Source organism: Leucoraja erinacea, chromosome 19 (genome assembly GCF_028641065.1).
Source record: "Leucoraja erinacea ecotype New England chromosome 19, Leri_hhj_1, whole genome shotgun sequence".
In the NCBI taxonomy this organism is placed as follows: Eukaryota; Metazoa; Chordata; class Chondrichthyes; order Rajiformes; family Rajidae; genus Leucoraja; species Leucoraja erinaceus.
The window spans coordinates 4,838,665-4,850,393 of NC_073395.1; the positions used below are offsets into that span (position 1 = coordinate 4,838,665).

General features: G+C 42.9%; 1 protein-coding gene across 1 annotated transcript in view; it reads left to right on the forward strand.

The window, feature by feature from the left end:
* cacna2d4a (calcium channel, voltage-dependent, alpha 2/delta subunit 4a) overlaps window positions 1-9,352 on the forward strand; it is a 173,563-nt gene extending 164,211 nt beyond the window's left edge. The window contains exons 36-38 of the mRNA XM_055650903.1: window positions 2,482-2,594; window positions 6,303-6,385; window positions 8,299-9,352. Of these exons, the coding sequence (XP_055506878.1) occupies window positions 2,482-2,594; window positions 6,303-6,385; window positions 8,299-8,391 (289 nt within the window). The 3' untranslated portion in view covers window positions 8,392-9,352. The remainder of the gene's footprint in view (window positions 1-2,481; window positions 2,595-6,302; window positions 6,386-8,298) is intronic.
* Window positions 9,353-11,729: the final 2,377 nt, after the last annotated feature.

An 11,729-nucleotide genomic window follows, 5' to 3' on the forward strand; every position in this document is an offset into this window, starting at 1 on the left:
ATAATTCTGTGACAAATATCTACTTTAAAAGAAACAATAATTTAAGCAAATTTGTCCTCAGACCGATGTCCACATCCCTGTGCAGGAAAGGTGTCGGGTATTATCCATCTGATTTTTCAGCATTTCTCAACGCAGATTGGTGGCCATTACCCCCTTATTTGTTATAGCTTGGCTCTTGTGTTTCCTACAGTTCTGCGAGTGTGTTTCATCAGCTGCAATGTGTTTTCGGGCACTCGAAAAAGGCTTGAAAGATGTTATGTAAACGTGAGTCTTTATGATGAAAAGGAGTAATTGAGGCTTTCAACAAAAGTACTCCCTTTGAAAGCAGAGTCGAAAGGTGTCAGTAAAATATTTGCAATGTCAACCATTTTCCAAACTGTTGTCAGGAAATAACTCCCATGTATCTTTGCTTGTAAAAGATGGTATTTGTTTCTGAAATCTTTGCAAGAGAGTTTAGCTGAATAGATTTCATTCTCGCCCTGCTACCATGGGTCCCAATGGGCAGCTGATCAAAGCCTAGCTGGAAAATCACAAACAACTTGTCTTCACATAAAAAAAGGAAATATTCAAGTCCTTTTTTTTCCCCAGGCAACTAATGAACCAAAATAACGATTGCCCCATCTGGCTGGTTGCATTAAAATCCTCAGAGAGCACCCGATCAGGCACCTGCTCCTCTGGAAGAATAGCGGACATTGATGGAGGCACCCAGCAAGTCAGGCAGCATCATTGGGGAGAGATGCAGGGTCATTATTTCCAGTTAAGGATTTAACATCAGAACTGGAAAAATGATAAAAACAAAAATAGGAGTGAACTGTCTGTAATGTCTACGATGGAGTACAGATCAAAGCTGTCAAGATACCTACTTTATAACATGGAAATTAGTGAATTAAAAAGGGAAACAAATTGAAACAAGTGGAAGAGAATGAAAAGGTGTGTTTTCCTGAGATCCAAGTCCTGAGGGCTACAATATACCCAAACAGTAGGTGGTAGGCATTGCGCATGCAACCACAGGTAGTGACTGACCTCCCACCATAGAGGCGATCCGTAGGTGAAGCTGATTTAAACAGGCAGCCAATATCAACATGGATCCAGTGGCTGTCTAATTGACACGCCTTCATCTTTTAAGAACGGGTGAAAACAGGAGTGTCTGACCCAACGCTGCTATTAATAATCATTGCCAACTGGCTGTTCCTGACATTTCTGGCCTGCAATACTTTGAATAAAATGATCGTGTCCAAAGACGTAGCTAAATTGGCTTGGTATAAAAGTAAAACATGTCCCTAGTGCGTGTAGGGTCGTGTTAATGTGCGTGGATCGCTGGTGGGCAGAAGGGTCTGTTTCCGCGCTGTATCTCTAAAAAAATACCCTGCCCACACTCTCATTTCGCTACTTCCATCAGGACAAAGGTACAGGAGCTTTAAAACCGTGGCCACCAGGTTCTGGAACAGCTTCTTCCCATCAACGATCAGGCTCTTGAACACAACACATCAGTAACCTGAGCAACTGTGATCGGCTATGGGCTATATCTTAGGTTGCGTTAGTGGCTTTGGATTATTGTTGAACTATTATGGTGGATAACTATTACAGCTATCATGTTATTTTATTATTGATTATTGTACATTGATGTGTGCATTATTGCATTTATAGGCTGTTTAATCTGCATCTTGAATTTCATTGTTACCTTGTCAGTACATTCGATAATTAAACACACTTGCCCACATCTTATTTGATACCAGCGGCAGATTTAGGAATTGCTTTTGTGGAAGACTCAGTCAGCAACTACAGTATGTTTTTATTAATGGCACATGTTGTAGAAGGAACAAGAGCACAAGAAGAAGCAAAGAAATGTTGGTCTGAAATTATAAACCCATGTTTCTTTTTTTCCATGTTAGTTAATGGCAACTTCATACGAGGGCGTTGATGATGTGTGCAAGAACTGTGTTCTTCAACAAAGACTTAAGGGCCTGTCCCACATGGCCGTCATTTGGGCGTAATTTACGCTACATCATTTACGCGCCGTGATGCGCGCACGGTGCCCAGTACGCGCGCATGGGGCGCGATGACATAGGCAGTGACGCGCGGCGTCGCAGGATTTTGTGATGTACAAAATCTTTGCGCGCCATCTGCATGACTCACAAAGGCCGGCCAAGTGGGACAGGTGAAGCCCTCCAACTTACTGAATGGAAGCTTGAAATCTTGAACATCAATCTGTATATTCTATAACTATGAAAATGACACGTTGTCCTCAATTCTTGCCACAGGCTAATTTCACCTATCCATTGAATCCATGTAATAATAGTCAGGAGTCAAACATTTTTCAGGATGGCCAACATGCTTTGCAGTTGTAGGGGCAAATTCAGAAAACACCAATGATAAAGGACTTTACAGTTCTGTAGGGTTACCTATTCTCGCACAGTGCACAACAATGCTGCGTACCTGTAAATTGTTTGCTTCATGGTTGCTCTGTGTTCAATATTTCAGAATGTTCGTGGCGCAGCAGATTGAAAATAGCAACCTGCTTCTTCTGGTGACTGAGGCATACTGCGACTGCAGCATCTTCCCACCAGTCCTCCTGGAACCCACAGAAGTGAAATATATCCTTTGTAGAACTCTGACTAAGTACAGAGATAAGAGAAATGGTGAGGGTAGTTGGCGTATGGGAATAATGGTGATGGCTGTGGGAGGTAAGGGAGTCGGAAGTGGGAGGTGAGGATTGGTGGGATCTGGGGTCGTATGTTGCGAAATTACTGTCCTATTATCAACGTGTGAACAGCAAGTAATAATCTGATGTATGGAAGCAAAGCTATTTCAGAACTGTCATTTCCATTCTGCTTTGGACTAAAGTCACGTCTGGTAAGGGCCAATTATGCGAATTTCTCATGAGTGTTTTACTTGCAGAGTAACTTATTGGGCTCCTTCCATGCAGGGGGCCCCAAGACCGCAGTTACCACTTATGAGGGTGGAATCACACTGGGGGTTCTGATTCTCGAGATGTCCAGTGAGGCTCTGTGAGTTATCAGCATTCAACCTTCAGGTTTCGGCCCGAAACGTTGCCTATTTCCTTCGCTCCATAGATGCCGCTGCACCCGCTGAGTTTCTCCAGCATTTTTGTGTACCGAAGAATCTATGAGGTTTTGCTACGGCCTAGTGAGAAGGGCTTTTCATTTTTCTGTATAGCAAGCTTCACCGCATCGTCTACAGATAATAAACATAAAATAACTTAGCAGGCCTGTTTGTCTATACTTGACCCTGACAACTTCTTCCGCCCTCCCTTGGGGAGTCTTATTAGTGTCCCCTGTAGAAAGAACATGCCTCAAGCAGTTCTCCAAAGGTGCTGCATCCCAGCACTTTAGAAACATAGAAACATAGAAAATAGGTGCAGGAGGAGGCCATTTGGCCCTTCAAGCCAGCACCGCCACTGATTGTGATCATGGCTGATCGTCCGCTATCAATAACCCGTGCCTGCCTTCTCCCCATATCCCTTGACTCCACTAGCACCCTAGAGCTCTATCCAACTCCCTCTTAAATACATCCAGTGACTTGGCCTCCACTGCCCTCTGTAGCAGGGAATTCTCACAACTCTCTGGTTGAAAAAGTTTTTTCTCACCTCAGTCTTAAATGACCTCCCCTTTATTCTAATACTGTGGCTTATTCTAAGACTTTGTGTCTTTTTTTTTTTGTAAACCAACATCTGCAGTTCTTCGTGCCTCTTGGAGTTACTGTTTTAATAGCCGGTCTCCGTGCTGCATCCTTAGTAAGCATTCTCCCACTTCTCCTTCCCTAGAGTAGTAGAAAATCACTCAGCAACAACATTTCCATCCATTAAAAGAGTGTTGCCTATAATTTGAAACGACCTTTCAATAAGCTGGCTGCAAAGATCACGGGCACTGGATTAAATGGCTTAAACTGCAAAAACGTCACTTAGCTGACTAAAGAACACCATGCTGAAATCATCAGTATCGGTTTCACTGCAGCAATACACAGAGAAACACAACAACAAAAAAATTGTTCTGCAATCTTGCAACTTCGTGATCTTTGAGTGACTTTCACAAAAGAGTATCCTGCAATATTCGTTCTCAGATTTTTAATAGGTAATAATACAATTTCCACCCTTGCATTGGAAATTGTTAGTTTTGTGGATTTATAATGATTTTAGTTTGTGGGTTTGTTAAATCAATTACAGAGTTCCATCAGCCCCGTCACCCACACAGTCGTCATCTATTATATCGAGAGGTCAACAATGGTCCAAAAATGTGCAAAGATGTAAGTTTATTTATTTACTCTTTGCATTTCATAATCAAATTATACTTACATACATAGACAATAGGTGCAGGAGTAGGCCATTCGGCCCTTCGGGCCAGCACCGCCATTCAATATGATGATGGCTGATCATCCACAATCAGTATCCCATTCCTGCCATCTCCCCAAATCCCTTGATTCCGTTTGCCCTAAAAGCTCTATCTAACTCTCTTTTGAATACATCCAGAGAACCTGCCTCCACCACCCTCTGGGGCAGAGAATTCCACAGACTCACAACTCTCTGTGTGAAAAAGTGTTTCCTCATCTCTGTTCTAAATGGCTTGCCCCTTATCCTTAAACTGTGGCCCCTGGTTCTGGACTCCCCCAACGTCGGAAACATGTTTCCTGCCTCTAGCGTGTCGGAACCCTTAACAATCTTATAAGTTTAAATAGGATCCCTCTCATCCTTCTAAACCCCAGAGTGTACAAGCCCAGCCGCTCCATTCTCTCAGCATATGACAGTCCCGCCATCCCGGGAATTAACCTTGTAAACCTACGCTGCACTCCCTCAATTGCAATAATGTCCTTGCTCAAATTAGGGGACTAAAACTGCACACATCCTAAGTTCTAAGGCTATTTCAGTATTTTATTTTCTGCTTACACTTCGGTTTCATGAGCCTTTGTACCATGCTCAGTTTTTTATTCCACAGCAGCATTATTGGTACCCAAAGATTTTTTTTATTGAAATCCTCCCCGCCAATGCAATTCTGTGCAACTGGTGGGTGATCGAGACACATTCGGCAGAAATCCTAAAGACTCACAGGAGAAAGAATAGCACAACCATGATATGTAAATGTTTCATTATTCTCAATCTTGGATGGTTCTTCAGAAATCAGCCCTGCCGGGTGGATAATAAGGCTTGACTTGGTCGTGCAACTCAGCATGCAGACATTTTCAGAACACATCGACAACAATCATGGAGTTACCTTGTTCATGTGATCAGGGCAATAAAGAGCCAAGTGCAGAGATATGATGTGTTCAAGAAGGAACTGCAGATGCTGGAAGATCGAAGGTACACAAAAATGCTGGAGAAACTCAGCGGGTGCAGCAGCATCTATGGAGCGAAGGAAATAGGTGACGTTTCGGGCCGAAACCCTTCTTCAGACTGATCTGCAGAGATATGATAACTAGTCCTGCAACTGCAGATTGGTGCTGCGTCAGGAATGACACAAGGAACCACCTGTCAACACGAGCTTTATTTCAAGTGGGCTAAAATACAAATACGGGGATGTAATGCTGACTCTATAAGGCGCTGGTCAGGCCGCAGTTGTAGTATTGCGAACAATTTTGGGCACCATATCTGAGGAAGGATATGCTGGCTCTGGAGAGGGCCCACAGGAGATTTACAAGAATGATTCCAGGAATGAGTAGGTTAACATATGATGAGCGTTTGACGGCACTGGGCTGGTGTTTAGAGGAATGAGGGGGACCTCATTGAAACATACCAAATAGTGAAAGGCTTGGATAGAGTGGATGTGGAGAGGATGTTTCCACTAGTGGGAGAGTTTAAGACCAGAGGTCACAGCCTCAGAATTAAAGGATGTTCCTTTAGGAAGGAGATGAGGAGGAATTTATTTAGTCAGAGGGTGGTGAATCTGTGGAGTTCTTTACCACAGAAGGTTGTGGAGGCCAGGTCAATGGATATATTTAAGGCAGAGATATATAGATTCTTGATTTGTAGGGGTGTCAAGGGTTATGGGGAGAGGCAGGAGAGTGGGGTTAGGAGGAAGAGATAGATCAGCCATGATTGAATGGCATAGACTTGATGGGCCGAATGGCCTAATTCTGCTCCTGTCACTTTTGACCTTAAGATCTCTGCCTCTATCTGGTCTAATGTGAACCTCTAGGGGATGATGCTATGCGTTAACATAAGATATCTCTGCATCTCCTAATGCACCTACATGGTGCGAATGTCAACAGACTAACTGGAAGTCTCGTTGCTGTTAAATATTTTATCTCAATAATCTCTTTAGTCCCAATTAACTTCCTTAACTCCTGAGTAAATAATGCATCTGTTAAATGCCAGCGTATGCGATCACAGAAGCTGCGACGCCGACCTGATACATGTCATGCTTTTCATCCTGAGGTAAGGTGCAATTCAGGGCCTCTTCTTCTTCTTGCGTACGGCGTGCACAGCCTAAAGTTGTAGGACAACTTGTTCTATTTGATTGTGCACGCCGGGTTGATTGCATTCGTTGAAACAGGGCGGACCACGTGAAGGTTGCAATCTCCCACCCCAATTCAGGGCTAAATGTTCTACAGCAAAAAAGGTGGAACACAAATGTCGTGTGTAACAAGCAAAATAGATTGTTACAATCTGTTTGTTGTACCTCTTATTATTGGCTCTGTTAAATACAATCCCACGATCTCATGACAAAGTAGTGAATATTATATACATTTTATTTAAGATGATATCTATGTGAACAACATGCGATGCATTGATCCATCCACTGCGCAATGCTATGACATAATTCTCTGGCTAACTTAAATTCCCTAGCATGTTAGGCTTGCGTTTTTTAAGACGCCAAATGTGCCTGGATGAACGATTGTATCTCCATTAGAAGAAGAACAATTTAGATGGTGCCATTTCAACAGTGTCACCAAGCATATACAAAGACGATCCTTATTTATGTCAGTTGACCAAGATAAATACACAAAGGGGCTGTAATGTACCAGCACGAAGACTGGAGGTCAAATGATGTATTCCATGTCAATGAGGTAAGGGCCTGTCCCACGAGCATGCGCCGCATGCGGCAAGCGCGACCTAACGTGGTCGCTTGAGCCGTACGGCCTCGCGTGGCCGATCCCACTTCGATCGCCGGAGCCGTATGGAGTTGTGCGGAGCTGGTCCCAACATGGTGCGGGGCTCTGGAAAACTGAGTGCCCGCAGCCGCATTGAGGCCACACGCAGCGTCTTGAAGCCGTACGTCACGCACGAACTTCCCGCGGACTTCGCTCAAACTTCACGTCACTCACTCGACCCCCGCTTCGGGTTTGGTCGCGCTCGCCGCATGCAGTCGCATGCTGGTGGGACCGGCCCTGTACGGGGATCACTCGACTTCCGCGTGACCCCCGCGCAGCCCCCACTTCCGGTTTGGTCGCGCTCGCCTCATGCAGCTGCGTGCTCATGGGTCAGGCCCTTACCTCATTGACATGGAATACATAATTTGACCTCCAATCTTCGTGCTGGTGCATCACAGCCCCTTTGTGTATTTATCTTGGTCAACTGACATTGAGTCACCAACAGCTGCATCTGTGATCATTCCCTTCCCTTTTTTTTCCACTTTTGCATGACTATCTTCTTATAACGCTCACTGCCCACTGCACGCTGTTTAGTTTCAGTTTGGTTTAGAGATATAGCGTGGAAACAGGCTCTTCGGCCCACCGAGTCCACGCCGACCAGAGATTCCCACACACACTAACACTATCCTACACACACTAGGGACAATTTCCAATTTTACCAAGCCAATTAGCCTGCAAACCTGTACATCTATGGAAAGTGGAAGGAGACTGGAGATCCTGGAGAAAACCAACGCAGGTCACGGGGAGAATATACAAACTCCGTACAGACAAGCAACCTTTGTCAGGATCGAACCCGGATCTCTGGCGCTGAAAAGCAGCAAATCTACCGCCACGCCACCGGGTTGCCCATCATCTTCCATCCATCCACACCCTTCACAATCCAGTCACATAGTCTGTGCATTTTGGCTGCTTTGGCTGAAACATTGAGAACACCTATCTGGATGAGGTTGTGGTGGGCTGCGATTTTTCATAGTACTATCTCAGCGGAATGGTACCATTTGGCGCCACCGTTTCGGCGCTGCTGTTTCGGCGCCTCCGTTTTGGCGCCGCCCATAGTTAATGCTTATCACCTAGTTCATCTTAATTTATCTAAATTTTCAGTGTGGGCTACATTTTTCATCAGTATGCAGAAGAATATTGGAAAAGAGAAAATAACTTAAATGTGTGAGTTAAGGACTGGTCACTTTGTCTCAACAGGAAAACGCAGAGGAGTGTGGAGGGGTTTCAGGTGTCTCTCTGTCTAGAGTACTGCTAGCATTGAATCTGGGCATGGCTGCTGCTGTTTTATGATGTCCAAACACAAATGATGGCCACCATACACCACATCGACACTGGTTTGGAAACTTTTGTGTAGGCTCCAGACAAGTCTGATCAATCAAGTCTATTTCCATCAAACTGTTAACAAGTTTCTGATATTGGATGTTGGACGCTTTAATTAAAAATGTTTCATCTCTGGTCTCTGAAATACAGCTTTATCGTCTGCATTTAGAGTAGTACAACTGGGGAAACGAGAGAAATGTCACTCACTGCGAGAAGCTGGATGAGTTATCCCAAGATGGGGTTCTAAAATATGAAAGTTAAAGTGCAAAAAATCCATACTTCTAATAGTTATTGGCTAATAGAAGTATCAGTTGCACGACATTGGGTGAATCTTTCTCTGGAGCTTGTGATGTGTAACACCAGTGCTCTTTCTGTAGATCAAAAGGTGCTGATTCACATATATATTAAAAATTAAGCTCAATCAACAATTTTTTTCCATCAATATACTGCCCTTTACTGTTTTGATTTGGGACAAATCAACCGTTAATTCAATAAAATAATTTCTAACAAGTATTAAAAAATCAAAATTCTAAAAATTTGATATTCACCGTTGCAAAAACAACACTGTGCAAAAGTTCCGGTATGTGGATTGAACCTGGAAAAGTCCTCTTTGTTCCCCCTTCTGTTCCGGGAAGATTCATAGAGACATCGTCACTTCTTTTGAGCTTCATTCTTTCCACATAATAAATTCTTTATACAGTATGAGGTTGTGTTTTTTGCTTATTCAGCGGCAATTTTAATCATTCCAGTTTTACACGTTGAGCAACATTCAGTTGGGAAACTCACTTAAACACGGGATTATATTTATAAATTCCCCCTTTTGTAAATGTTAAGTAATTCTCACAAAGCCACGCTCTGCATGGAGTGCCTCTATTTGGCAGGCACACAAATCTGATTTAGGGGCTGACTTTTCTAACTAAAAGGAAGTGAAACATGGCAGGAGCCATTCTGCCACGGGCCCCTTTGGAACCGATGGCTGCATCCATCACATTGGGCCATCACCAACACTCATATATATTGGGTACGTATCAGACGCTAGGTCTACAAGAGGCTCTGTGTGAATAAAAAGAACAAATCAACATTTTACGAGGAAATTATGAGATCTTGGGGTTGGCTGAGAAAATGTACTTGAGGCAGATCATCCATGTTTTCATAGACTAGGAGAGAAGGACCAAATTACCTCGTCCTGGTCCAATTTCCAAGCTCCCAATGTTCTGGTAAGGAAACGAACGATGATAGTGTCTATTGATGCCTGAAACATGTATGTCTAGGAGTTAGATGCCATTATATTTTGGTGTGCTGAAATATCATTACATGTGGTACCAGATAAATCACAAAAATTAGTTGCAATCAAAAGTGTTTCTTCCTAAAATGTGCTAAATCATGACATGCTCTCTTCTTAAGCCCCCAAGATAATTTGCTTCTACTCCAGTTCAGTGGGGCCTGATGTGATTGAAGAAGGCAATGTCAAACCTACAGATGTGACACAGGCGAGCAGGAGTGATTGACTCAGTCTTGCAGCTGACAAGGTTTACTTGTAAATGATCAACAATGTAATTTACCTTGTATTACATGGATATTGGATGCACATCACTGAGCAGACAAATTCACGTGATACAATCTCCTGGCAATTGATCCTGCGTGAACAAGAAAATGATATGCCAGCATTTAGATAGTGGTAAGATGGGGAGTTGTTAGTGAAATCCAAAGTGAAATTGCAACAGTGGGCTGTGCCAGCAGCTTCAGAGATTAGTGTAAAATTGGTGTTTGCTACTTGTTCCGTTGCTCCCCAATGAGCCCCATTCTTTCACTGCTTACTCCATCAGTCTGAAGAAGAATCTCGACTTCAAACATTATGTCCATTCCCTCCGCAGATGCCGCCTGACCCCCTGAATTCCTCCAGCACTTTATATTTTGCACAAGATTGCAGCATCAGCAGTTTTTTTGTGTGCCCCATGTCATAATAATATCATTATCCTATATGCTGATCAATGACGTGTATCTGTTAGATCATTTCAACATTTGTGTTAGTGTACTGACAGGAGTTACACTTAGTTTGCCACTCATGATATTTTCAAACTAATTGTAATCATTTCCAAAAAAAGAGGCAATATCCAGAAATATTTCTCTTGGCCAGCTTGGGATCATTTCCTTTTGGTATATGTGTGTCTTGCTGAAATAACATACAATTGCAAAAATGTCCACTTCCCCTGCACAGTAGGATTTAGTACTTATGAATGGGACTGCTCCCTACTGTGCTGTGAAACTGCATGAATTACACTTGCTGGATTTATTACAAAACTCCTTGTGCTTGACACTATATATTTTCTATACATGTACTTGACTGGACATACAGACATGGCACTAGTGGGGAAATCACCTTTTTTGAGCAATACCAATTTCCTATCACCCTGTAATGCTTTTTATTTTCACCAGCTGCCAAGATGAATAAAACAAGAACCCTTTTTTCTTCGGCAGCCATGCTATTAATCATTTTGTTTACTTGACTAATTTCTGTTATATCAGCTAGATCAGACACTGTACACTTGCTCTCCCAATGACTTTTTTTTTGCAGCTATGCAATCCATCAAGCCTAGAGAAACACAAACCTGCTGGGAAAGTCTAGAAGCAATATCAGTTCTCGCCATATTGAGTTTTTGCCTGACATTTAACACTTGTATAGTGAATCTCCATGCACACGGTTCTGACATTCACTTGCACTGACTCCTGTTTTTTCTCCTCTCAATTTAATGGGAATTCTACAGCAGTTTAGATTAATAGCCTTCTTTTATTTTCCATGGACAACGTCCAACTGCTGATGCTATATATTGTCTGGAGATCCATGTGGCAAACGCGTTGAAATCAGAAGCTTACAGGAAAAGATTCTGAACTTTATTACAAGGAAAAGTCATCAGTCACTAAAACAAAAGCTGCTAGAGATATATTCATCATGCCTTGGTTGGGGAAAGCGCCAAAGTCGTGTCTCTTTGACAGGAGCTCTCTTCTGCCCCTCACACTTAACGCGTCTGATTAGAATGATCTTTTTGCCACTTGGAAGTCTTCACATGTGTAGCCACTATCGGCCTTGGAATAGTTGGCATTTCGCATCCTTACTGAATAGTCTAATTTTGCGCAGGTCATAGAAAAAATAGTTTTGTATATAGTATACCATTCATGATTTTTTTGGCAACATCACAGCACGTTAATGGAAATAAAGGACATTATAAGCATAGCCATGTTGTAATGGAGAACATGTGGCAGCTAATTTGCATAAACTGAACCTCCATAAAAAGCAATGTGAAAATAAG